The sequence below is a fragment of the Accipiter gentilis genome, chromosome 23, assembly GCF_929443795.1.
Source record: "Accipiter gentilis chromosome 23, bAccGen1.1, whole genome shotgun sequence".
In the NCBI taxonomy this organism is placed as follows: Eukaryota; Metazoa; Chordata; class Aves; order Accipitriformes; family Accipitridae; genus Astur; species Astur gentilis.
The window spans coordinates 23,053,618-23,081,369 of NC_064902.1; the positions used below are offsets into that span (position 1 = coordinate 23,053,618).

The following is a 27,752-nucleotide window of genomic DNA, read 5'->3' on the forward strand; positions in this document are numbered from 1 at the left end:
TTGAATGTGCACAGCTAATGGGTATAGAAATACTCATCCTAGGAGATGTTGATACTTGAAGCTAGTGGTACTTGAAGTATTCTTGTTCCACCATTAGTAATGTTTTCTTTAGTAAGACAGGACTTTTTCGTCATCACAGCCTTCCAGACTCCTCCAGTGCTTTGCTCCTTGTGCACCAAAACTCTCAGACAATGAAAGGTGCTACAGCCCTGCCTGGAAACCACTGCAGAGCTTGAAATAAATAGATGTATCAGTTCCTTGTGAACCAGTTGCAGCTGCAGTCATTCCCTGAAACAAAGTGTGTGCCTTCCCATACTGCTTTTGCTAAAAAGACTATTTAAACATCATGCTTCATGTTAGAAATAGGGACTGATGTGTTATAGCTGTATGCTATGTTCAGATCTGTAGACAGTTCAATAAGGCCTATTTTTTATACCATATGAAATTCATCATCTTGAATGATGCCTTTATCCTTTGAAGATTCATTCTCTCGTCAATAGCTTTTTCTGGCAAACAGTTCTAGCGAACTTTATGTAAACTTCTATTACGTAATGTAAAAACACAGCCCAACCCGGTCTCATTGAAATAGCTTCTCCCTCTTCATCCAGTCCTGTCTATTTGTCCATTTCAATTTGATTAAACTTTGTCTCTGGCTTCATAGGTATCTCAGTATTTTCTGCTTGTTTAAGTATTAGGATAAACGTAGCTTCATTTCTAAGGTAGCTACAGCTTTCCAAACATGGAGGACAAGGCGCATAACTTTTTTTTTTTGCAAAATTTTAACAGTAGTACTTTTGTCAGTTCGTGTAAGCATAAATAGCGTGATCATTATCACAAAGTTTCAGTGCAGCTATGAATCTGCATTTTTCTCTTTCTCCTGTATCAACAAGAACACCTACAAACATGGGCAGGGTAGGGAAACTAAGTAATCTGGGGGACTGCTGGAAATCAGGTCTCCCTTTTTTTTAGGACACCTATTAATCAATAAAACTGAAAGTCTTATCTGACCAAACTCTGAGGTCTTTAATCTAGTTTATCCAGTCAGGACAGACCTAACTGTCCTGTCCCTCTTTTGTGGTTTGTGAAATTGATTTGCATATAAATATAGATTTATTTAATGTTTAAAATCTTGATACGGTTATATTCTAGGACATAGTATCAGCTTTAGAGGATCGCCTACGTCCTCTTGTCCAGGCAGAGTTGTCAGTACTAGTAGATGTGCTTCACAGGCCTGAACTGCTCTTCCCAGAGAACACCGATGCAAGGAGGAAATGTGAAAGCGGAGGTTTCATTTGCAAGTAAGTTGTCTTGAAGTCTGTGTTGTTGGGAGGGGGTTTGTTACGTTTTGCTTTTTCCCCAGTTTTCCCATGCCTTATGGAACAGTGCCCTCTTGCCCAGCTTGGTAAATACTTGATACACTTTGAAATACTTGTAAAGGACAGTATTTTGTGGGATAGTAAATGCAGTTTGTCCTTGGACGGGGAAAATAAAATGCTCTTGGGAATGGGGAAAGACTGCTTGATATGCTCTCAGAGCTAATGCTTAAATATTTCTGTATTTGCTGCAGGATACAAGTGTCATTAATAGTAGTATAAATGAGTAAAAAATTTTGAGCTGATCCCTGTTATTTGATACCCGCCCTCAATCCTAGTAATGTTTGTAAGGTACTTGATCTTGTAGCACTTACTGCCGGGCCAGTATGTCAGAATCCATTGTTATCATGTGCATCACCTAACACTGGTGCTGCCTACATCTAGAGGGAAGGAAAAGGAAAGGTTACAAGGTCATTTAGAGGGCAATTCAGAGCAGAATCCAGCTTCTCAGATCACCTCCTGGAGGGGTGGATTACATGCAGAGTTTATGGAAACTAGGTACCCGAGTAAGTAACAAATGCTGGGTAGGATGGATTTCCAATTGCACTGTCCAGGACTCTTGATACGGTTTTTAACAAAGTAGTATGTGGAATAGTTTTCTGTAAGTGCTTGTTCTGGAGGACCATCAGGTCCTAAATCCCACTGCCCCTTCCCCTGATTCCTTTCTGCCTGTAGTCAGAGGGTTTTATCTGGCTGTCCTCCTGCGGGGGGGGATGCAGTTCCCTTCACAGCTTCACCGAAGCCCGTGGTAGCTGGTTAAATGTTGCTCCTGAGAGAATGTTCTCAAGATGCTTGTATAATGGTATGATAATAAAACCTGTTTGTGGCTCAAGCCAATTAAGTAAGATAGGCACGTATATGTTGCCCCATTTTTACAATATTAGTACTAAAACAAGCTGTGATTGATTGGTTATTTTCAGGTTAATAAAGCATACTAAACAGCTGCTAGAGGAGAACGAGGAGAAACTATGTATTAAAGTATTACAGACGCTCAGGGAAATGATGACCAAAGATAGAGGCTATGGAGAAAAGGTAACGTAATTTACAGTTCATCATTCTGTGTTAAACACTGTCTTTATTATTCAGTAAAGGAAAATAAAATTCTCGCTCTTTCAAGCTGTGTTTTGTATGTGTAAGCACTTCTGTACTGGATCAGGAACAAAACATTTTTAGTCAACTAATAACTTCAAATATAATTTGAAAGGTAAGCTTGTTTCTGTTGCTTTTCTACTTTAGACTTGCAAGTTTAAATCTAATTCCTGCAGTTGCTGGCACTGTAAAAATATCTAATTTCGTTACCTTTTTATGAAGGATATAACCTCTTTACCTGCTTTCTGGGTCTAGGTGACTCTTCATCACGTAACCTTGCAACAAGAGGATATCTGTAGTTTAATTTTAATTTATATACATTTGAGTCATCATCTTGTGAAATATAGACGGAAACTATCTGTATACCCACCCATGGTTTTTTTTCCTTTCCTTTTTCTGCATACAATTCCTTTGTCTTGTTGTGAAGTACGTTTCTCTGTAGGTACAGACCTATTTTCTATTTGCATCAGAAGAGCGTGTATATGCCCGTATGTTTGTGTACCTAGACATTCCTACAGTCAATCTCAAAATCCTAGTCTAATTATCTTGTGCATTTCTAAGCAACCTAGGTTATTACCATGCCACACGGTAGGTGTACAGAGCAGTATACCCTCCCAGTGAACGTGCTCGTGACCAACCGAGAATTGGCAGCTGGGACTGGGGGAAGCAGAGGTGCAGAGGGATGCTAGCTGCAGCTGCGAGTCTGTGCCCGGCAGCAGATGGTGTCTCATGTCCAATTCTCGCTTTCAGCAGGGTTTAAAGTTGTTGCTTAGTGCTAGATTCACAGCACAAAAAGGCAAGAGCTTTAGAGGTCAGACAGTTTTATAATAGTAGTAATCGTTCATAGCTGCAGCCGCAAGGGAGGGAGATGCTCCGAAGGCAGAGAACCCTGCAGCATTGCTAGGCTGCCTGGCCAGCTGGGAGGTTGCAGACGACCTCTGCTTTGGCTAGCCTCGCTGGAAATGAGGATGCAGGAGCAGAACATCATGCTCTGTTGCCAGTCCAGCCAGAGGCAGGTGCTGGCACGCCAGAGCGCAGGGACGTGGAGGAGGGAGAGCAAATGAAGCGAGGAGGCTTTGCACGCATGTGGGTGTGCACGTGCGCGCGTGTGGGCTGTTACCCGAGCACACCCAGCCCAGTACACAGCAGCGCCGTGAGTGAGCAGGAGACTCCTCGGAAAATGCCCGAAGGGTAGGGATGGCCGGTGCTGTGCTCCTGCCCTGTCAGGGAACGTTCTTCCCACGTGTTGCCACTACCTCTGGGCTGCCAGAGGTCTAGCCCGCATCCTGGCTCCTGCTGCTGCTTTGCTCTAGACTGGCAGTCCTACCTAGGTGTTTTGTTTGGGGTTTTTTTTCCCTTTGCAGTAGCCATATTTTTGAAGAAACTCATCGGCTTTGGGGGCATGCCCTAATCAACTGCAAGAAAGAAGCATGTATACATGAGATAAGAAGGGGAGCAGGGTAGGTAGGAAAGGGCAGCCACTGCAGCTTTCAACTTAACTTTCAGCACGTTGTCCTTTTCTGCTGAAGTGGCAGACCGTGTGCTGGGTCGTAACAGCACAAGATGAAGCCCTGTGGAGACCTGTCCTCTCGGCAAGGTCTCTTTGCTAAGACATCTGCGATACAGTACAAGTCTGATCTGGAAGGGGACTGGTTGTAGCCTGCAGAAGTGTTTGTCTGGTCCTGCGAAAGGGAGTTGCGCTAGGCAATCCTCTTCAACCACTGCAGGGTGCTGGTATTTCTTGTTGCCCCTCGCTGGGGATGTAAAAGATGAAGTGTAACCATGGATTTAGTTTTACACTTTGTTAGCACATCAGCGTGCTTTCTCCTGTTAAAAACAGCCAAGAGAGACTGTGCGGGGTCACCCTAAGTAATAGAAAGGCTGGATGATATATATACTGTACACCAACAAAACCCAAATGAGAGCTTTGAGGTTTTTTCTTTCAAATGCAGTCTGCCACTCGGAGATTTTTCTAAACGGAAATTCATCTACAGGAGTTCCTTAGCCTGTATGTGGCATACTCGGGTGAAGCAGTATTTCTAGAAAATACAGTTAACATAACTTGCACCATTTAGGCCATGGAAAACCCCACAAGATTCTAAAAATCTTCAAAGTGTAGAAAATACATTAATTTCTGAAACAGTAGATCAGTTACATAATGCCAGACAAGAATACACTTGCCTGTGCAGTGGATTTCCGAATATGAAAAAGCAGCTGATTGCTTATAGATAGGCTGCTAGTAGTACAACAGCTTTTACTGTCTGGCCGTGAGAAGTGCAATCATATTTATTCTCCCTTGTGACTCATATAACTGTATTTAGTCACCATTTAAAAGGCAATATCTTTCGGGTTTGGGTTTTTTTTTTAAAAAAAAAAAAGGGGGGGGGGGGAACCTTGTGCACCCATTTTAAATACAGGAGTCCCTACATACATAAAGGTGGCGAAACTTATTCTTGTGACCAGCATATTGATCACGCAAGCAATCTTGCTTGTAGGTCAGATGGTCCCAGAATTGACAGCAGTCACTTCAAAGTAGTGTTCAACAGCAGAGTGCCATGGAAGTTTTGGCATAGCGTGTGATTTTGCTGCAATACCATGTGGTGCTAGCTGGAACAATCTGATTTTTAAAAAGATTGCACTCCTCCTCTCGTGCTTAATCTTCCAGCACAAATAATGAAAATGCCACACCCTCCTGGCCCGTGAGCTTGTCCCTTTTGTAGGTGGGAAACGTACTGAGAATGCGGTGTTGTCCGCTCCCAATAGCAAAGGCCTTCATTAAACAGCTGGGATTCCTCTGCAGCATGTAAAAACCGTGGTGAGAACACAGATGTACAGAAGCTTGTGGGAAGGCTTGAAGTTTTACATATTGCTAAAGACTCTTCATCTTGGCACGCACTCAGGTTCGCTCAGTGATGGGTAGCATACTGTGGTATATTTAATAGGCAGAAAACTTTACTACATTGACAGTGTAGGCTAGACCCAAGTTTTTTACTTTGCTGAAACATGTCATTCATAGACGTCTTCCTGGGTGCCTACCAGATGATTAGCCTCAGTTCTGCAGGACTTAGGTTTTAAAACTCTGTTTCTCCTCCCGATTTGGGAATCCAGCCTCTGCCCTCCTGCTGCTGCTTACAGCTCATGCTGGTGAGGACTCGGATGCCCAAGGGTGGGGTTCTGGGATCTCAGTCAGCCACCCCGCGTGGTTTGTCACTTGGCACAGGAACAAAGCCAGGGCGCATCCTGCCTCCAAAGCTCCCTGGTGCTGTGCTTCCAGCAGTGTCCGTTCCCTAACCCACCCCATCCCGGTGCTTGCGAATGTTACTCATGCTTACAATGTTGGACTGCAGCATTAAAGCGTTAAATGATTTATAAGATCCTAACTTGAAATTTATTTGTAATTTCTCTTACTAATGCTTGCTTTCAATTCTTCCCCTTCTTTCTTTTCCGGCAGATTACCATTGAATTGGATAATGCTGAGGTTTTAATTTTATTTATTTTCTACAATGTTGTTTCTATGGTGTTTGTTTTATGAGTAGCCCTGTGATCTGTCCTGTTGTCTCTTCAGCATTGAGCTTTCTGATTCGTATGCCTGTGTCAGTGAAGTAGTTGAGTTTTTTCAGTCTGCCGTGTGTCTACACTGGGAATAGTTACCATAACTAATTCCGTATGTCATTACTTGGAATATTAGTCCAAAAGCAGTTATAATTTCTGGCAGCCTACAGTCATCTGGTGCCATAGTAGATCCCACGAAGCTTAGGACCAGCCCTGAGCGCCTTTGGAGTATCAGCAGCCGCAAGCACCATTAAAACGTCCGCATTTAGCAATTACCGCATCATCGGTGAGCAGGCTCTTTCAGCAAAACTAAATACTGAGGTTTAATGGCGTTCACGCAAGCTGGAAGAAGCCGTTGCTCCCGTCCCAGGGCACGGCGCAGCTGGGCGCCAGCGGTGCTGCGGAGGGCTGGGTCCTTCTGCAGAAACTGCTGCTGGCTTTACCGAAAAAGGTGACAGTCGTGCAATTCATCAAAGCATCTCGCTGTCCTTCCTGTTGATTCTTAGGCTTGGTACATAAAGCCACGTGAAACGTTTGGATGCGTCGTGAAAGCAGCGTGGTGTTAACCCTATGAAAATTACTGACTTCGGAAGCTTTTTCTGTGCAAAAAGCTTTCGATCGTCAAAAACGTGCCTTCAGTTGGCAGTGCGACAGCCCAGGCTGTGTTTATGCTGCATGTAGCTGTTTTACGGGCGGAAAAGCCGTATTTGAGTGAGAACTTTCAGACTAACTGAAATTAAGCTTTCTAAGGACTTTTAAAAGCGGTGTGTCTGGTTCAGGCACCGGCACCCAGGGTGGAGGGAGGGAGCTGAGCTCTCTCTGCTGCTGCAGCTTCCTCATCCAGCTCAAAAAAAACCCACGTGTGGGCGCTAAATTTGAGATTCTTTTTGCATAAATGTATAATACTGAGAAAGTGATTGACTGGCACCTTATTTTACTGAAATACCAGGAAAAAAAGAAATATTTTCCTCTCTGCGCTTTGTTTCCTGCATTCTCTCCCAAGCCAAGCTTTTCTTTGGAACAAAATTCAACCGCTTAAAACGCTGAAAATGTTACTGCTCTTTATTCAGCAGAGTAGATAATGAAATATGCCATAAATTACTTTCTGTAGAACTTGTTAATTTTGACGTTGATCAGCTGAATTCACTGGGTAAACTTCATTCGGAAAACCAAGTAATATTTAGGGACCTTGCTTGTTGAAATGCATTTGAAATGCAAACTGTTTGTCACAAAAGTAGACCAAAAACTGTAGGCATGGCCCAGGGCTGGGTTGGAGGGTCTTTTCTGTTTGGCAGGGCTTTTAGGGGAGGGAAGAAGCAGAATTCCTCACCAGAACAAACAGGAGCTGTGGCTTTTTTTTGGTTTAACCTAGCCTCTGGTTGGGATGCTCAGGCCCCTGCTGTGCTGCAGGTCGGTGCTGTCACCGTCATCCCGATGCGCGCTGGGGTCCCCTCTCCGCGCTGGAGCAGAAGGTCCAGCCAGGGTCTGAGGTACCTTTCCTAAGAAAAAATTCACAAGTCTCTCCCATCATGAGTTTCAGCTTTAATGAAGAGCTCTTTATCAGAAAATCCTCATCTAGGGCTACTTGGAGTATTCACCCTTCTGTTTGTCAGTGGAAATTTTCTCCTCTTAGCGTGCCCTTCTCCTTAACGTGCGCAGAAGATGACTGATGGGTAGGGTGTATGCAGAGAGCGAGAGTCTGATTTTCGGTCTGAAGGACAGCGTTTTCATGTGGCACAAGTCCATTTACTGCGCCGCTGTCGCCTCTGACCTGTGCTGTGCTAGTATGAGACATCTCGGGTGCGTCTCCAAGCTTCACACCAAACTTCGGTATTACGTAGTTACAGAGGTGCTGTGATGTCTAACCTCTGGGGTATTTTCTCTTTCTCTTTTTTACAAACCAAGATTTTTTTTTTCCCCCCTCTTACCTGAGGAGTATGCACCAGCAGCGTGCTCTGATTTTGAGAAGTTAAGCTGTAGCACACAAATGTTTGTCAGGCGCTAGACCCCTTAGATTATGTGGCGCTACGCCTTCGCAGAATAGCACATATATATATATATATATAATTTTATCTTGGAGAAACTTCAGAGAGAAACTTGATTGTTTAATTGCAAATTAAGTCATAATATGAAACTCTTTCCCCTTCAGTTTCTGGCTGTCTTTGCCTGCAATAAATCAGCCAGAGCGTGCAGAGCAATTTAGGATTTGGTCTGGAGGCTGCAAAGGAGGAACTTTATTGCTCCTCGATGGAAAAAATGCATGCACAGAGCAGGTGTGTTTATAACCATCAGCAATGAGCACTGGCTGCTTATAGGAAGGGATTTGGATGGGGCTTGAAACACTGACAAGTCTCAAAGGAAGTCCTGGGGTTTCCTGGTTTTTTTTCCCCCTTGTCAACCCTGGAAACTGTAAACATTTAGGGCAAAGAATACTGAAATCTCCATTATTAGTAAAATCATTAACTTCCTTTTCCGTCAAACTATGCACAACTTAATTTTTCTGATGAGCTGAAATGCTCCTTATTCCCTCAGGGTAAAACTCTGTTAAAGTAACTGTCTCATGGCATGATTTCATAGTATGTAGGATTGTATACATAGGTTGATTTATATATCTTAGTCGCTTACTGCAAGGTAATTTCAGCGAGCGGTGGGTCCGAATGATAAAAGATACTGAAAACACCGGGAGGTCCGTGCATTCGTTACTGGAAGCCGTGATAGAAAATCGACGTTCCGGTCCCCCTTAACGTTTTTGCAAGCGAAGAAAGGGAGTGCCCTTTTAAGTGGGTGAATAATGCTGGAATTCACCTCGATGGTAGGAAATCCCCCGCAGAACAGGAAGGATGGCGAGGGCTGCGACCTGAGCGCAAGGTCGGCAGCACCCTCGCGAACGCCCGGCTGAGCCCGTGGGGCTGCTGCTGGAGAAGGGCTGTGGAAGTGACGGGGAGGGCTCGGACGCTCCAACGCCGACAGCCTCCTTCACCTGCCTTCTGCTGGGGGCTTATCTGGAATTCCCTTTTCGTGGGAAAGGAGGGACAGGAAGGAACTGTCGTTTTTCCAAAGAGAGGCGGTGTAGCGTGGTGTTTGTTTTCAACTTCTCTTACTGTAGTCCGAGGAGCATGACCTGGTCTGGCAGAAATATGGGGAGAGCATCTTTAAGCTCTTGTAGATGGGGTTTTTTTTAACTCTGCAGCATCCGCTGCTGTGGCAGGATTCGTGTAAAAGGTTTTTCTTCTGGGGACAAAAATTAGGATGAGAGTCATCTTAGAGTATTTCCAAAACATCCAGGTGCCTGTGAACTTGTAAAAGCGCACACACCTTTGGGATAGGGGCTGTGTAAGACCAGTATTAAAATAAAGAGCAGAAAAAGTATCTTGAAGGATGGATGGAAAGCACAAGTTGTTTTGATAGAAAACCAAAACCATCGGAAGCTGTAAACCATTTTACACCTTACTTGCACCTCACTTGCAACACGGTTGTGTTGGTTTTCTCCTGACCTTGGGGAGTTTTGTGCTCGGAGCTCGTCTTTTGGTTTGCAGCAGGGCTCCTGTTTCTCTCCCAGAGCATCAGGCAGGCGTGAGGAGCTGAAGGGGTCTGACACGAGCTAAAGAGCTAAAAATAAATAGCGTGGTCTTAACATTGGCTCTGTGCAGGTGTCTGAAGTAATAAAGTAGAAACCTCCAAGGCAGGGCACTGGTGCGTTGTCTGTAGAAGCCCTTGGGCTGAGCCTCCCTTGATCAGCTCCTTACTGGGCTGGGACTGCTGGAATCCTGTTCTTGATGGAGCTGTTGACTATGCTGGTCTCTTGGAGGAGAGGTTCACACAACAGTGATAACTCAACCCCGGTTGTAATTATGCACAACAGCTTAATTCACTTTTAATTCAATCCTCAACCCACTAAAAAGTCCAGGCACGATACAAATACAGATTTTGTGGTGTTTCACAACCCACGTTGAGATGGTGAGCTCCACCGTGGGTTCCCTGTGGTCCAGGACGGCTCAGGCAGCACAGCTCCCTACCGGTTGAGGCATTTCTGTTTGCCACGTGCCGTTCCCGTCCAGTCTCCCCAGTCCAGACAAGTGTCTGGGGACACCATGGCCCCGTTTCCACCTGCAGCGCGAGTCTTGGGCACTGAAACGCATACGTCCTAGAGGAACACGTTAATATTTTATGGACTCAGAAGGAGAGAAGTGTTAGTGCTGACCTGCAGGTGGCATGCTCAGGATGCTGAATGTGGCTGGGAGATGTCCTAGTTTTATTCCCCCCCCCCCCCCCCCCCTCCAACACCCCCCCTTCCCAGCCACATTGCAGTGAGCTGCTCCGCTGGGCACCTGCCAACATTCAGGCAGCAGTTACATAAGAACAGCTTTTTTTTCCTGGAATTTGGGCCCGCTGCTGATGTGTGACCTTCAGCGGTAATTGCCAATAAACGCGGTGGAGATGTTTACAGTCATCGCAGGCTGCGCGGGGGCTGCCGGCCCCCGAGCCGGTAGCTGTCCTGACTGTGGGGCTCTTGCGGCTTCCCATGACCGCTGTCCCGTACCGTTGAATCTGTATTTTATTTTTCAGGGTGAGGAGGGGGTGCTCTGCTGCTTCCCCCCACCCCGGGAGGGCTGGGGCAGGGGCCAGCGAACGCTGAAATGACCAAATCCAGCAAACCTCTATAAGCACCTGGAGTTTCCCATGTAATTATTTAGTCCTTTTTAGAATTTGAAGTTAAGTAATTGAATTAAGTAAAACCCCGTTTTTTTTCTGTTGTTGGGGTTTTTCTGGTTTTATTCAGTAATGATACTTTATGCAGCTGATAAAACGGTATCCAGCAAAATACACCTGCAGACCTACTCAATATAGTTCTGGGTGTTTTTTTTTTAACCTCTTCACTTTGGTCTTGAGGTTTCAAGTAGGTAAAAAGGGAACTGAAAATCCTGGTTCAAAGGGGTTGACTGAATTAACCTTCTCAATGCTCTTTATCAATGACAAATTAAAACTACAATGGCTGAATAAGGTGCAAAATATGTGCCATTTTATGAATCTTCTGATTGCAGTTGGGAAATGTTTTAACCTCTTAAGTGCTGGAGAGATGCACTAACAAAATATTTTCGTTGTAGAGGGAGCTTCCTCCACAGTCATTTCTCTTGTGTATTTTGCACTTAGACAGTGCTTCACTTGTTATGTCTCAAGCAGAGGAAATGCAGGCGCTCATAAATTTTTGTGGGCTGCCTTATATTTTTTTTCCCTCAGAAATCCTGCAATCTTTGGACTGTTTTTATTGCACAAACTGGAATTGGTGAGCTCTTTGGAAAAGGAGACTGGAACATTTCTTATAGTTACTTGTAACAAAAAAAAAAAAAAAAGAAGTTATACCATCTTACCAGTTAATTAAAACTGCTAATGTAAAATGTGGAGTGAAGATAGTTCTTACTACATTCAGTTATTGTAAAAGACCTGCAAGATTGAGGATTTAGAGAAGCAAATGATTGCACTCTCATTGAAGGTCAGTGGCATATCGGAGACTGAGGTCTCCAACTCCAGGAAAGCCCCAGCCCAAGTAAAACATGCTTTCTCAACTGAAAACTCTGGAAAATGAGGGAAGGCATTCCTGTAGGCAGATCTTGGTGACCTTTCAGTGCAGGCGCTGACAGCCCTTATGCCAAATTTGCCACCTCATCGTCTGGCAGCATGCAAAGTCTCAGCAAATTCACGGAGATAAGGCTGGGGGGGGGAATGTTTAGCCACGTCCCCAGTCTGGGTGTGCGCTGCAGTGGCGAAGCGAGGGGCTGTGAGCGTGTGGTTGCTGCTCCATCACACGCCGGTGGGAGCCGGGGAACTGCCTCTGCCCCCCATAAATCCTACATGTCTCCTGCAAGGGCTGGGAGAGCTGCATGGCTCGGAGGACCCGTGCCAGGACAAGGTGCTGCTCCATATCTCCCGCTGCCTCTGAATTTATGCAGGTGTGAGATACTCCATCACTAAAAATACACCGCTTGGCAAATTTGACGCAGGTCTGTTACAACAGTAAACTATAACGTGGGATGTTTGTCAAAGTAGTTCAGTGCTCTTGGTTCCCAATTATTTCCCTCTGCCCTGAAACTTATCCATAGCAAGTCAAATGCATCTTTGACAAACACCTACATATCATCTGCAGAGGCTAGAAATTTCCTATCCAAATTTTTTCTCGGTTCTACAAGGTAACAGTATTGGCCTTACAAAGGAGACTTGGCAAGCAGGTAACCTACATGGAGTTTTCTGGTATTACTGAAGAGTTATGAAGGACAGCAACATAATTTGTGCTCTAGTCTGTTGTCATCAATCAGACTAGGTGGTGCTTTTGCTGTGTGTCTTTCAAGTAAGAACTATACTGAATGTATTTCAAGCAGAAAAGAGGAGAAATTCAGAAAAGGGAGGAAAAAGTGGAAGGGGACTTCCAGGACTCTATCTAAATGGCCAGTCCCACTGGAACTCCAGCTGATATGGGAGATGGTAATGCAAGAGCCGAGGCGTAGGGCAGTGGTTTCAGAATAATGTATATCTGAGATCATCACTCTAGTTCTTTACATCTAGATATACAACCTAGCTATAAAGCTTAATGTGATATTTGGCTGACTGATTCTGTAGTTGTGGTTTTCCCCTTTTTATTTCCTTCTCTAAGCTGAATCTCTCCCCCTGCCACCCCGATAATTAGATGCCATATGCATGGAGTTGGGTCAGTTCCTGAATTCACAGATTTCAGGACCAGAAGGGACCGCTCGGTAATTTAACCCGCCTTCCTGCACAGCACAGGGCATCTCATTTCTCTCCATTGCTTCTCTACTGAGCCAAATAAATTCAGTGTAACTAAGGTCTTCAAAACGCTCAGGGTTGATCTTGAAGATCTCCCAGGGCAGGTGTCAGTTTACTTTTGCCTTGCACCAGCTAGTCACCTTCTTACCCAATTTCAAGGGATGTCTGGAAAAAGACCTAACGGAGATGTGGTGGTAGTTTGGAAAATGGCATCAGCCTGGGGAAGTTAAGCAGTCTGAGGTTTGTCACCTCTCAATTCAAACTTTGAACTCGGAGATGGCCTGAAGTGGAGGAGGTTTGTGCTTGTAGTTGTGCTGGTTTGTCTGTTATTTTGTCAAAATTCCGAAGTTTGGTGAGGCTGAAGAGAAAAGGATCGGGTTTTTAGAAGTGTTCATATGTGTCTGGTCTCACAAACATGCAGGTTTTTCTGATAAGATTATTTTCCACCCATTTTTAACTTTACAACATGAGATGTTTTCCATCCTGTTTTGTTGAAGCCACTATCTGGAGGAGACCCAGTCTATGCGAACTGGAGTCTCCACCTGCCTTTTAAATGCATTTCAAGCCTTTTCAACGCTCAGTGTTCTGGATGTTTACTACACAGTTGAGTTGAAAAAAAAATTGAGAAGAGCAATCCTGAGGCTTGAAACCTGAATGAAAGTCTTTCTGCATTTCCTCAAACCGTTTCCACTTTTTTATCCACAGTGCTAGTTGTTTGAATTTCCTATGAAAGACAGGATTAGGTAACTTTCATCTTGATTGTTATTTTGAAAGCAAATGAAAATAAAACTTTCATACCCTCCTCAAAACCATAAAGGAAAAGGACCGAAACCCCTTCCATATCTCGTAAGTTGAGATATAATGAGTTCACACTTGAGCTGTCACTTGCTTTGGTGGTTTTTGAGGTGGATACATCCACTGCTGACTCAGAAAAAGACCGTTCTGGGAAACGCACATAGTCTGTGTTGGGGAAATGGACGCTAGAAGCATTACGGTCACCAACAGGTCAAAGAAATTGTAATTCTCCTGTTATGGCTAATGATGAGTGGTTTATTTGCCAGCCTTGTGGGAATGGAAGCTTCAAAGGAAGGGGGGGTTTTGCGCAGCAAGTTGAAAGGAACTTCTGCTACTGCTAGCAAAAAGGAAAAACGTTGTACTGTTCTCTGACCCTGCCACCCACGACATGCCAGTTTAACAGCTGGCCACGGTGTCCATGGCACTCGGTATTCCACAAACTTGGCCCTGGCCCCCAAACCATCACTTTTCTTCTAGGTGGAGAGCAGAGGTATATGGAGGCACAAGAAAACTAGCAAAATTACTACTTCTGTCTGCTCTCCCACCCTCTTCAATCCTTCTTGTAAAGCGTAAGCTGATACTTTGCTGTTGCAGCACAGAGGATAGTGCAAAGTGCAGCACGGTAACTACAGCTTTAACCCATTTTGACTCAAAGAATATCAATTTCAGTATTTGGAGTTTATATTCTTACTCAAAGATTGCTGAAGGCCGTGCTTACTTGGAATGATCCATCTGAGCATTGCCAAGGGCAGTAGCTTTTGCTTGCAGATGAGCTCGTGGGGCTGGTTCTAACATGCTGATCTATTTATACATGCTGTCTGCGCTCAAGTGGGAAGGCATAGGAATTTGCTAGCTAGAATATGCACTTTTTCTTTCTCCAATTAAGTTGGAAAGATCAAACTAATTTCCTGCTGATTCTTCGTCTGTGCTGGGTTTCAGCCCCAAAATGTACACGTATGTTTCATTAATTTGGGGTCACGGTATAACCCTGGGAGTAAGAATGCTTTCATCCAGAATCCAAAGTCCAGGCCGTTACCTTGTGGCAGTCACGTCCACTTGACCTGCCAGCTCAATCTCCCTTTCCCTGGAAGGAAGGTATCTCATTTCCCTTACAGGGGAATATGCACAATTTCCTTACTGCTGTTGACCACTTAAGAAGGGAGGAATTTTTTGCTTTGCTCTGAAGCAAGTTGTGCAGACGGTGTCTGCAATCACAACAATGTGCCCAGACTCCCTAATGACTTGATACGGCGTTCCCAGTGTCCAGCCTACGAGCAGCAAGGGTGTACAAAGCGGGCTGTGCAGGAACTGTGTGTTCCTCTGCATAAAGGAGGGTTTTCCTGTTAACTTTAGATCTTCTGGCTCAGATGCTCCCTGCTTCAATTTGACCAGGAGAGAAATGGTTTGCATGCTTGCGAAGTTTCCAAGAGTGGTGACAATGCAAGGAAACTGTGTACCAAAGGCCATGTGAATTAGCCAGGAGGAAAGTCCATTAGGAGAAGAGCAGAGAACAGTTCTTCCTGGCCAAGGAGCCCCTGCCCACGGAGCACCGCCGGGGAAGTGCTCGCTCCTCTGGCTCCTTCCCGGGAAGCTGGAGTCTCTCTGTATTTCAACTTCTGGATCCCATGTCCTTCCTCTCCCTTTGCTATGCATTTCCTAGGCTGCAGCAGATATTAGGTTAAAATACCATGGTTGCTCTCCCAGCCGACGCTTGATTTGTCTGTCTAGTTTGTGTGCCCTAGGCGGACGTGGACGATGAGTGGCTGACTTAAATTGGTCCCACTGTATCGTCTTATTTCTTAGTGTCTGTTCCTGAGAAGTTAAATCAATTTAGCCACGATTAAGCAGGCAGTTTCATTTGAATGTTTCGGTCTCTGTTGTATGTCTAAGCTCTACTAGATAAAAGTTGCTCGTCTTCATCTGTTTCAATGTGGTGATCAGCATTTTAAATTTGAAAAGCCGTCACCGGTAAGCCTCTTATTTCATTGCTCGTGTTTGGTGCTGTATCACATATCTTTTATCTCACGAAAAGTATGTTTATAGATGAGAACCCGCTGAAAGCATTTTTTTATAAACTAACATTGTAAGGCTGCTGCCTTTCTGTGACATGCAGCCCTTGCTTCCTCCCTTCTCCTCCTCCTCCCCCCCGCTGGGGACGGGTGTGCTGCCTTCACCCTCTGCGAGTTGCAGATCCCGGGTGCGCGGTCCGAGCAGGCTGCCCAAAAGTGCATTTCTGCGTTGCAGGCCTGTGTGCACCTGCAACTCAAGCTTTTTGTTTGTGCCTCTGTGTTCATGCAAAGTAGTTTGGGATGTTCAAAGGATACCTGCTAAATTTTCAAAATGTAGCCCTTTTAGGAGCATGGTGGGTGGGTGGGAGGGTGTAAACAGTAATTATGGCTATAATTCATTTGTGATGATTCAACTGAAGTCAAGTGCTTTGCTAGCTCCCTTCCCCTAAGTGTTGACCACTAGATTTCTGTTGGGCTGAAAGATTCTTGAAGAATGACTAATTTTTCTGCATTTTACTTTCAACTAGCTGCCGCAACCTCCAGAAACGGAAAGCTCTGTAGAGGTGTGTCACCCACCTATATTTGTACAACAGGCAAATATTGGTGTTTTGAAGTAGTCCTGGTGGAGTGTCTTGTTGGTAAAAACCCTGTGAAATGTGTGTTTCTGCGTGGTGCTAGACAGTGAAAAATAAGTAGATTTGTTGAAGTGGTTTAATCCAATGCAGCATCAGCACGATAGTCTGAAAATATATAAAAGCATGTAAATCAGTCCCAAATCTATGTTCCTGGACAAAGTAAGGAACCCAAAGGACAAGCATTTTAACCAATCCAAGGTAGTGCAGGTCTTTCAGCCATTTCCCTTAAGGGAGGCAGCGTTTGAAAAGTCTCCTCTCAAATCCCCCTGCGTTAGCAAAGTGAGACTTCATTTTGCTGGCTCCTAATACGGTCCTAATGTTGTCTCACATACTTAAAAACTTTGATAAGGAAATGGAGATGTCAGAAGAAGTTAGTGGAAGCTTCATAATCCCAGAGCAGCTAGGCGTCTCCTTTAAAATGCCCCAGTGAAGCAGTTCATGGTCACTTCACATCTTCAAGGTTGCTAGCTCTATGGTGAACTGGATACGTAGGCACATTTCCTTTATGGGATACCCCAGCATCAGTTTGCATAAGATAGATTATTTGCCGAAATGAAGACATAAGAATTTACGAAATCTCAAATTCTTTTTAAATTAATGGAACATCCAGATGATGGCATTGGTAGGATGTACAACTGGGTGCTGTATCAGTGGAAACCTAACTGAAACCACATGGAAGTCTAAATCTAGCACAGTGTTGATATTCTGAGCTATACGAATATGAAGATTATATTTGAAATCACGAATGAAAAAATGCAATTTGACTTAGTTTAGGCCTTGTATTTGTAGTTTTTGTGGAATAGTGTTTAAATGTAAACTGAAAGTCTGAGTGGTCATCGAATGACTTTGAGATGTTTGGGAGATGGCTCCTGGTTTAAGATGGGTCCCTGTATAGAGCGGTTGTTCCTACACATTTTCAGAATGCTTTAAAGCAGCCAAAACTCAATGTACTTCAGGTTTACAAAGTGGAAGTTCTATTCCTGAAAATTTGCTTCCTTTAGATACTTAATATCTGAAATAAGAGAGAATTGATTTGGAAACATGCACGTGCCAAGGGACTTTGTTCAGTAAACCAGCGAAAACCCTCTGAAGTCCATGGCATTGGAATGGAAATCACACAGGTTTTGTCGGAGGCCCTCCGCAGTCTCAAAAGAGCTTCGTTGACCACGGTCAGATATAACGAAGTACCTACACTTCCACCAGAAGTGTGTGTATAGTGGGACGGGGTGTTTGTATGTGTGTGTGTATCTGTGTATATGTATGCATGGGCATGCATGGTTTGAGTTCTTAAAAACTCTTGGTGTTACTGGTAACTGTAAAATTAGACAGACTATGTGTGTTCTTTAAATCCATGAGAAATGTGTTGGCATATGTGCATGCCATGGTGGTCGCTGGAGGGTGGCAGAGCAGGCTGGTTAAGTACTGCCGGAGCTGATTGAAGGCAGATGTTCTGTTTAGATAGCTTGTCAGTCAATCTTCCTCATCTGCCCCCTTACTTTCAGCTGTGACTTCCCTTAATATTTTCCATGAGTGCAAAGTTGTTAGTGTGTCTTCAGTGTTGTTCTACTTTAAAATGAAATTTCTGCATGCACAGCAGGAGCTTGATCAAAGTCTACCACAGAGGCAACTGGAGGATCATAGAAGGGTATGTACAGCAGTCAAGCACGTTCAGAACTAATCCTCTATCTTTTCCTTTTAAACAGTGAAGCGTAAGTCATGTAAGAAGCTTCTGTGGTTAACTGCTTGCTGTCGGGAAATCTAAAATGATCAGCCATGCTTACAAAATGGGGTGCTGGAGCACCTTCTCTTGTACTAAATGGAAGGGGCAAGTGCTTGGCTGCTCCGAATTAAACCTCAGATCCTGGTCTAGTCTGTTCACACTTCCAAAGCACTCCCCTTTGCTGATGATCGCACAAATATGAAGTGACATTTATCAGTGCTTGTGGAGTTTGCCTGCTTTGGCCACACCTTCCCCTTCATAAACAGCCAAGCTGCAAAATCAACGTCGTTAATACATTTCTCAATTTCTTCTGCTCTTGTAGCTGGGAACAGAATAGCAGCAACTTATAACTGCTTCACTCTTAGATATTATTAAAGATTCTCTGTTTTAAACATTATAACAGGGGTTTGAGATCACTTAAACTGAGTTGTGTATTGCCTCTTGCTTTACTGGTACGTGTACATTAGTGTTTGTATACTACTTACTGTTAGTTTACCTTGATGGTGAGTGCAGATGAAACTGAATGCTATTGGTTTTTTTTATCTAGGTAGCATATTTGATTTTTCTTATTGCCGCCAAACAGCTGATATTTGTTTGCATACTGTACGCATCAAAGTGGTGCACAACAGTAACATGATGGTTAAAGAACTGTTCCGGAGCCAAGCATTGCAGCTGAATTAATTATAACATTTCTTAAATGCCACTTATTTTTTCTCCCCTCTACTTTGATCGCATACTCATATATTTGTTGGCTAACACAGTGGATTTGAATAATTTTGTAGGAAACAAAGTTTTTATTCCCAGTTAGAATTCAAAATGCTAGTGAATGCTGATTGCCAAACCTTGGAAACCGTGAATCAGCATGCTTTCAGACTAGAAACAACAAATGCTTGATACGTGTTCCCTCTTGTATTTTCTGGTTTCTTGTCCCATTTTGGATACACTACTCCTATAGACAGCAGAGGGGCTGCAGGTCTGACCTCAGAGCAGCAGCTCCTGGTGAGGTCTCTCCACTCACCCCAACTATTTTGACCACGGAATAGAAGTTGCCTTCAGCGCCACAGTGGACCAGAAGGAAAGTCTAGAGACAACTCCAGGAGCTTTAGTTACCCTCCTGAATTCAGGAGGAGGTGGAGTTTACTGAACAGTAGTTCTTGGGGTTGGATGTGTGGCGTTAGCTTTATAGTAAGTAGTAGAAATTACCGTTTTTAAATGCCAGTTGATATAACGACTGCCAGTTAGTTTAACAGAAGAGGAAAAAGGTGATGCGAGAACTCCATTGTAACTTGATTTTTGGCATAGGGCTTGCATGGGTATCAAGTTGCCTTTTTAATAAGTACACGTGTAGAAGGAAGATGTAGTTAAGGGGTTTTTTTTGCCTGGCTTGGCCTTGTTCTGTCATGTAGCCTTCCTTACCTGCCAGACTGAGAACAGAAATATGGTTAAAGCACTACATCATGTACTAAACACTCTCATGTTGCTGTCAGTCAGAGTAGTTCCTCTGGGATAAGAATTTGCTTGAGCTTTTCAACTGAGTCTCTTGCCTCTCCTACATGTTCATTATTTGGCCCAAGCGGTGATAGGAAGCGTATGCCCCTTGGAAAAGTGCTCATCATCTTCTACTGTTGCTTCCAAAGTAACTTGCCTTTTTTTTTCTTTTTTGGGGGACTTTGGAAGCAGCTGGTTGGCAAGCTCTCTTTGTGTTTATTTTACATCTTGTCTCCCTGCTGCTTCCCCCGTCCCCATCTGATTCTGTAAAATGCAGCTCTTGGGCTGCAGCTTTCACACTAATAATCTATAGGAACAATTTTTAATCTGCTGAATTGTATTGACAAGAAGCAGACAGTGGGAGCCCTGACATTAGCACCAGCCTTGCAGGGAGGGCAGCGATCCCTGACCAGCTGCAGGCAGGTGTTGGGCTTCTCCGTTTGGAAGTCACGTCTGACATTTGGTAAAGGACTGTTAATTTCCAGACAGGTTTTTGTCTTGCTAGTGCATTGGGGTATAAGGATTTCTCTAAGCTACCTTTTGTGACTGCCAACTTTGTATCAAAAGCAGCGTGGCTGCGGCAGTGCTGGAGTTTTGTATGAGCCAATTAATGCACAGTTACGTTGTTCCTTTTATTTATTTGTGTTTAAAGGGCCTCTTGTGAAAGTTTAAAAAGTAAGGTTTCGCTTGCATGACAGCTAATGTTATTAAACCTTGTAGTTAATAACATTTTGAATCTATAGTCAGACAACTAATTTCATTTGAAGCGCAACTGAAAATCAGTGTCAGGCACTTGTTTTGTGAATGGAGATGAAGATAATTTAGTTCATCCTGACAGATTTTTAATATGACATTATCCCTGGCTAGATCGATTTTGTTTGTTTGTTCTGTTTTGTTTTTTGGAATCCCCAGAAAGCCCTCTTCCTCCCCTGTCTCAAACACTGTCTCAGGCTGGTACTGCTGTCACCACAGCACGCCGCCGTTAGCAGAGCAGTAGCTCCCAGGTAAAATAATCACCCGTTTTCCTTTTTTGCACAAAGACCTTACAAAAATCTGTTAATCCAACTGCAGCGTTTGCGTGTCTGCCCGTTGCTGGCAGCGCCGCCAGCCTTTGGACGGCACTCTGAATTCCTGGGAATTCCTGTAAAGACTTAAGGGGGAGCAGCGCCGGGTCCGCAGGTTAACGTTCGACCTGGGAGGTGTTTTGGTCTCCGCTGACGGCAGCGGTGCGTGCTCCGCGGGGATGTGCCGGCAGCTCCCGGGGCTGCGGGACCGGGATGTCGGGGTTATCTGAGGACCGGTGCCCCGCAGTGTCCGCAGGCTCATGTGCTGGGATGCTGACTGCTGGCGTGACCGGCCGGCTTGGGCGGCTGCCAGCAGGGACACGGGGAACAAAGAGCTGGGATGCAGCAGGGGATCGCTCGGGTTTCCGCTCGGGCGGCTGACAGCGTCGGATCGCATCGCTTGCTGATGGAGGAGAGGCAAGAGAGCGTCCCTGTAACGTTGGTGAAGTGGCAAAATACGTTTGAGAAGATTGGATTGCTCACTCACAAAGCCTTTTCTAATGTTACTCCTTCTCTAATCCTCTTCATTTTGTGTTGGTGCAAGTTTTTTACATTTAAGATGGAGACAATAGATCTTAATTTAAAAAAAAGAAAAAATCTTTGAGAATAAAATTTGCCTAGAAAGCTTTACACAAAAACTGAACTCTAGCTTGTTTCTGGTGCTGGGAACCTGTAATCTTATTTAAGCCCCATGAGACACCCCCACCCCCCACCCCCCACCCACCGGTGTCCCAGCCTGCCCGAGCACACTGGGAGACGCTCAGTGGATTTTTCCAAATCTCCAGGGTTTTGGTTCCCCCTCCCTCACTACGAGTAGGCTAACGATAACACCAGTCCCCTTGCTGCTGAATATTAGTAGCTTGTTTATTCGTTAAGCTCACATCATGATTTCGTTATCCTCTTTGAATCAAGGGTGAGGCACTCAGGCAAGTTTTGGTCAACCGTTACTATGGCAATGTGAGACCGGCGGGACGGCGCGAGAGCCTCACCACCTTCGGCAATGGCCCCTTGTCTGCCGGAGGCACCAGCAAAGCCGGGGCAGGAGGTAGGACCCGCTCCTGCTCATCAGCGGTTCGTGTGATCTGCCCTGCCAGATGCTGTGTGTCTGTGTTTGCCTGACAAATCCATATCTTACAGGTGAAACAGGGTTTTTTTCCCCCCTACTGTTCTGTTCTGTGATATCCCCAAAAAGAAGAAACTATCCATATGGATGGGGAAGAAGTCCAGCTTGCAGGTCACTCCTGGCTTGAGAAACTCCAACACATTTTAACTCTCCTTGAGGGACTCTGCTTTAGGATGAGCGGAGCACCGCTCTCCTGTCTCTAATCGTGTCAACTGCTTTTTCCTCATGTGGCTGAGAGCACTGTTCTTTTTATCCTGAGTGCATTTGAGAAAGTACTTTAAATTGAGCAGCCAGAGCTTTCTATACTTTCCAGAGACTGTCTTGGGTTGGCTTGAATTGTGTGACTTTGCTTTGAATGGACGTACTCAGGAAACCTGATTAATTTAATATTTGCAGTAATGCTTTGGAAATGTGCTCATAAGGATGTCAGATTATTAACCGTACCTGAAATAAAAACATTGCATTGTATTACAGAGAGATTGCAGGGTAGGATGAGCAAAAATTCGGTTTGAAGTCAGTTATAAAGTGCAGTTTATTTAATTTGAGACCATTGCTAAAAAAGTCAGTAATGTCAAGCATGTTTTGTCAAAACAGAGTTCAGTGGGTTTTGCCTCTTCAAAATAAAAACAGTGGATAATCCTGTTGAAAGGAGGCCTGATCAGAAACAAACAAACAAAAAAACCCAAAAAACCCTATTTCCCCTGTATTTTCTGAAGCTGATATGTATTTCATTAGTCCTTGTGTTGTGCTGCCTGCTGCCATACTCTTCTACTTTCTAGAGCCTTTTGCTTCAGTCCTTGTTCTTCCTGCCACTTCCACAAACTCTTGCTTGCTTCTCTTGTTTGGTCTGTTTATCCATGAAGTTCACCGTTCTGTAATTGCACGGAAGCGTAGTGTTGGCTTTGCCATCCTCTGGAATTTGTTTTGCCTTCTTTTCCATCCCCTCGCTGGTCCTGCGGAGCCTTTCTTTGTATCCCTGAATCCACGCTGTTTGCAGAATCCTCTTCCAATACAGCAGCCGTCTCTCCACTTTCTGCTGCTAATGAGGGCAGCAGTGGCAATAACCATTTCCCATTGCCAGCCCAGGCTGTCCTCCCTCAGGACACCACCTCCTGCAGACTCGCGCACGTTAAAGCGATGTTAAGTACCCATCTTATAGCATGCCCGATCTGTGCTTTAAGTTACAAACTCTTCCTTGCAGAAATGCTAGGGGCCAAGTTCATCACTGTTAATAAACGTGTGCGCACCCTTCAGGATAGGTTAATAATTTAAACCAGACGAGAGGTGCCATCACCGTAGGGTGGCGGCGTTTGAATCTCAGCCTGTTTCTCATGATCGCCTTTATAGGAGGAAGCTCTGGATCGAGTTCAATGAGCCGAGGTGAGATGAGTTTGGCAGACGTCCAGTGTCATCTGGATAAAGAAGGTGCATCCAACCTGGTCATAGATCTCATCATGAATGCCACCAGTGACAGAGTCTTCCATGAGAGCATCCTGCTAGCCATTGCCCTTCTGGAAGGTGGGAACACTACAATACAGGTAGGGAAATGGAAAACTTCAAGCTTATAACTAAAACATGTTGGCAAGGGAAATGTTTTTATGAAATCCAGGAAACTTGAGGAGGTTAAGGAGATGGGAGGGGAAATGACTAAATGATCTTTGACTTGTAATTAAGAAAAATATCAGTGTCTACCATGCAAAAGTTAACTTATGAAATGTTTGCATGGGCACTAGGTCATTGAGGTATTTCCCAGGGCAATATAGAGGAATGTATAACATAACAACCTTGTAGCGTGAGTTAATGTGACTACTTGTATGAGTAAGTTCAAGCAACTGCAACACGCTCAGAGACTTTTACAACTAGTTGTTAGATTTCAGACTGGAATTTAAAATAACAGTAAACTCCAGACCACCACCGTCCTCATGTGATCTTGCTGTCCTTCATTTCTGTGTTGTAAATAAGGATTTTGTTTCCCTAAAGGAGAGTTGTGCCTGGTATAGATTTTAATGAGCGTAACACCAACTAGCTTGTACGGTATTCTTCCGAACAGAAAGTAAAACCTTATTACGGCAAAATATGCGTACAAAGACTATTGAATATGTTATATTTTATTCTTTTGACTTTGCATGTGTTCTGTTTGCAAACAGTCTCTTTCTGTCTTGGACAATGGGCTTTATGTGTAGCTATTCCAGAGAGTGTTACCCCTTTCCTACCCTGCTGCAATGTGTTTCACACATCTGAACAAAACAATTGGTGATTTGTTTAAGAAGGCAAATTTTGCAGATTGTTCCTTTCACTCGGAGAAATGATACATCCAAATGTTTGATATACATACAGATTTAGGCTTATAATTGGATGCCATTTGTGCTGCATCCTAATTAGGAACATTTATTTAGGTACTTAAAGATAAAACATGCTAGCATTTTCAGAAGAGCTTGGGTAAAGAGAACTAAAAAAAAAATCTTATATGTGTGGCACACTGCTCCTAGTATAGTGTTACCACTCCCCAGTCTTGTCTTTTTCTGCACTGAAAACCAAACTACCAAAAGACGCGGTCTGTCTCTGGTATGGCTGCCGCAGCGGAGAGCCACCGCACTTACAGCGTTACTCTTAACTAGACCTCCATGGCAACTTCTGGGGGAAATGTTTGACTGGACTGGGGGCAGCACTCCACGTTGTGCTTAATCGAACCTCAGTGGGGGCTGTTGCCAAAACGGCCCATCCTGTTCTGGTCAGCTCTGCGGGGTCCCCTCTTCGTATGGCTCGTGCAGCTGAGCGGTGAGTTGAATTAAGTGGCTGATCTGATGGAAAACCAGCCTCCAGTGAAAATGGATTTGGTCCCATAGAAGTGGGTGGCTCAAACCTGACCAGAGATGTGCTAAAGAGCAGCTCTATCTTCTGGGCAGCAGTATGTGGTAAGATTTGATTAAGTGTAACGTGGGGCTGAATCCTGGCTAGTTATAAGTGGTCATTACGGTTAAAACATGCACTAGATCTATACAGCAGCACCTCTTGTGTTGATGCAAACTTCTCTTGAGAGGAGAGGGAACATTTCTGGCCTCCTTCATGCTGTCTCTGTAATCAGTACCCTCCTTTTTCCACTGTGTATATGCTCTAGAGTGAAGCTTTTTTTCCAAAAGACAAAGGGGGAATTGAGCGTTTAAATGTCACCTTAAACTGCAGTGACAGGATTCACATTCCTTGGGGAGAGTCACTCCTTTAAATTTCCTGCTCTTCTCCAATGTAAAGGAAGCTGAGCTTTCATCTTCCTAGCTCTCGGGGAGCCTCAGGTAACCTCATGCTGTCATGCTGGAAGGAAAAACAAATTCTGCACCAGCGTGACGTGGAGAAACCCTTTGCTTGTGCTGGAGCCCAGAACTAATGGACTGAGTCGAGTCACTTCCCGCTGTGTGCGAATCAGTGTTGGAAGCAGATTCCTTAGCTCGTCTGGTCAAAATAAATAGGGAAATCTGCAATCAATCTCCAAAGACACCTTTTTCACCAAAAAGGGAGATTCTTTGGTTTGCGTTTGCTGTCTATAACTGGGAGCCGGGAGTCTGTAAAGTAACTATGCGGTTGGGAGTGAGCTGCTGGCATCGGATGCTTGCAGCAAATGGTGCAATGCTTTCACATCCCGCCCGCCTTACGGTCCTGGCAGTTTCTGTTGCACTCCTGCCTTTATAAATGTTACTTCCGCAAACCAGAGTAACTATTTTCCGTCCTTTCCCACTCAGGAATAAGTGCTTTGTGGTTGTCTTTACCTTTAGAAAATGTTCTGGGCAGCCAGCAGTTGCTCGGTGCGTGTGCGTGTACGTGCGCTAATGCAGCGGCGAAGGGCTGGGAGGGGGCTCTGGTGTAGGCTGCTTTTAAGTACAGAATGTTTTAGGAACCAAATGACTTGTGATGCCTACAGCTAATGCTGTGAGCTCTGAGGTCTTGGACACACCCAGGAGCTCTTACTCATGCATGCAAAGCACAGATGAGACTTTATTGAAAATAGCCTGTGGAGCAGTTGTAATGCACATACTCTGTGCTATAGCAATCCAGTGGCCTGATAGCAAAAGGGAAAAAAAAGAAGGTTTATCAGTGCACAAAGGTGTTCCCTGACTTACCTCTGTATCGGTTAATCTCCTGGTGCTAGGGAGTGAGTTTGATGCTTTGCTTTACTTGCAGTGGCTCTAGCGCAGTCAGAGCCCGTGGGGACTACTACAGTGTCAGTCAAGAGCAGCGCATATTCAGCGCTCTGATCTTTCAGTAGTATTTTAGTCATGAAAGCCAAGTAAGTAAAACTTTAATGGAAAAAAAACTCCAACCACCAAGCTTAACTTCTGGGAGAACAGCTAGCTCCACGCTGGTGAATCAAAGCGAAGGTGGAGGCTTGCTCTTTAGTAAAATCACGATTTCAGGTCTGTATCTCCCGGGGTAATTGCTGAACGGTGTCCAAGTTAAGCTGGCGTCCTGAGACGGTAAATTCACGTAACCAAGCTTTTCTTTCTTCGCGTTGAAAGAACAGCTTATCTGCTCCCCCAGAAAATACAGAAGGCTCTGGTGCAGCCCCGCTGTTCAGGAGCACTGCCGGTACAGGAGAGCTGCACGGGGTACTCGCTACTCTGCACAGCTTCAAGTCCAACAGGTCTTATAGAGCAGTCTTCCGCTACAGTACAGTAAAGATTTATTGAGTGCAGCAATGTGATGGTCTCCTACTTAGCGAGATTTCATTTTTACAAAATACACTGCAAAATTTGTCTGCTTAAGGAAACTAGATGCACTTAGGAAGATGAACCCAATACTTCCCGTGGTCTTTTATCCTGATCTTTTTCTAATCTATGTCCTTTTGGTAAGTGTTTCAGATTAAGTAGGTAGGGCTTTACAACCTCTGCAACCTGCAGAGTGGATTTTCTGAAGTTCTACGGCAGTTTCCAGTAACTGCCGGTGGAAGAGTCATCTTCAGTCTCTGGACTAATAACTGTTCATTTTGCATCAGATACATTTGTCATTACGAAAGTTGGCGTAAGCCTAATCAGACAGCTTTGTCTTTGAGGTCTAACACAGTTTATCTTCATTTCACAATTTTTCTGGTTATTATTAACAGGTCTTGATGTATAGTATTCTGAACAAGCTTATTTTGTGCTTGGTCTGAATAATTTTTACTGAACTTAAATTGCTTATATCTACAGGCCTTTGAGAATAGGAAACTGGTGAGATAGGGACAGGTTATGTAAAAAGGCTTTTTGGCAGCAAAGCCAGCAATGTGTCACCCCTGCATGGCATTTTCTTAACTCCAGCTTTTCACACGGGAAATGAATTCAGCCTGAAGTTAAGCAAAAGGTTTGTACTGACACACAGGAACTTACACGTGATGATTGTAATATGGTTAATAATGGGAGTTCCCAGGTAACTCCCATGAGCGTCAGTGGGAGAAGAGATCCCCATGATGTTGGGAAGGGATAACTGGAATAGGTGTAACTGTTTCATTAGATACATGCAGGGCCAGTATTATGGCTAGGCAAAGTAGGTGGTTGCCAACTCTAGCAGAAAAGCAAATCTAGAAATGTTCCTTATTATAATTGGCAGGAGTGATTTTTATTGTATTGTTAAGAAAATGAATGTGGGGGAGAAGCAGGACAAGAAAAAATGTCTTGGTTTACCTGTAGGAAAGAGGCTAAGCTGGTAGCATATATGGCACCTTGAATCCCATGCTACTTTGTGTTTTGCTACAGGGGTGAACATGGGTGTGATAAATTAACTGCTCCGGGAGAAAGACAGACGTCTTTGCCCACTTAAAGCTCTCTGGATAAAAAGTCTTCTGGGTTATTTTTAGGTTTTAGAATTCACTTAGAAATGCTGTCAGGTTCTTTGTTAACAGAGATGGTGATGAAAGCGTCGAAGCTGTGTCCGGTGAGCGCGTCGCTCCCGCTCAGCAGGAGCTCTGGTTTTCAGTGGGAAGCCTGCCCTCGTTTGTAAGGAGACAGAAGCAGAGGTGGAACCACAGGGTCAAAACCGGACAACAAATTAACTTGACAAATGCTGCAGCTCACTGAACTGAAAATTACATAAACCCCTTTATTAATTTATATAACCCTCAGCATCCACCTCGAGAGAGCTGGCGTCAGCGGTTCTGCACAGA

General features: G+C 44.4%; 1 protein-coding gene across 12 annotated transcripts in view; it reads left to right on the top strand.

The window, feature by feature from the left end:
• ITPR1 (inositol 1,4,5-trisphosphate receptor type 1) overlaps window positions 1–27,752 on the top strand; it is a 184,718-nt gene that overhangs the window by 97,683 nt on the left and 59,283 nt on the right. For 6 of the 12 annotated variants that reach the window (XM_049827170.1, XM_049827158.1, XM_049827161.1 and 3 more), the window contains 7 exons: window positions 1,150–1,298; window positions 2,294–2,405; window positions 5,914–5,940; window positions 16,123–16,158; window positions 17,825–17,875; window positions 21,415–21,547; window positions 22,973–23,163. In XM_049827170.1, the coding sequence (XP_049683127.1) occupies window positions 1,150–1,298; window positions 2,294–2,405; window positions 5,914–5,940; window positions 16,123–16,158; window positions 17,825–17,875; window positions 21,415–21,547; window positions 22,973–23,163 (699 nt within the window). The remainder of the gene's footprint in view (window positions 1–1,149; window positions 1,299–2,293; window positions 2,406–5,913; window positions 5,941–16,122; window positions 16,159–17,824; window positions 17,876–21,414; window positions 21,548–22,972; window positions 23,164–27,752) is intronic. The other 6 variants (XM_049827159.1, XM_049827162.1, XM_049827166.1 and 3 more) reach the window with 2 other exon arrangements.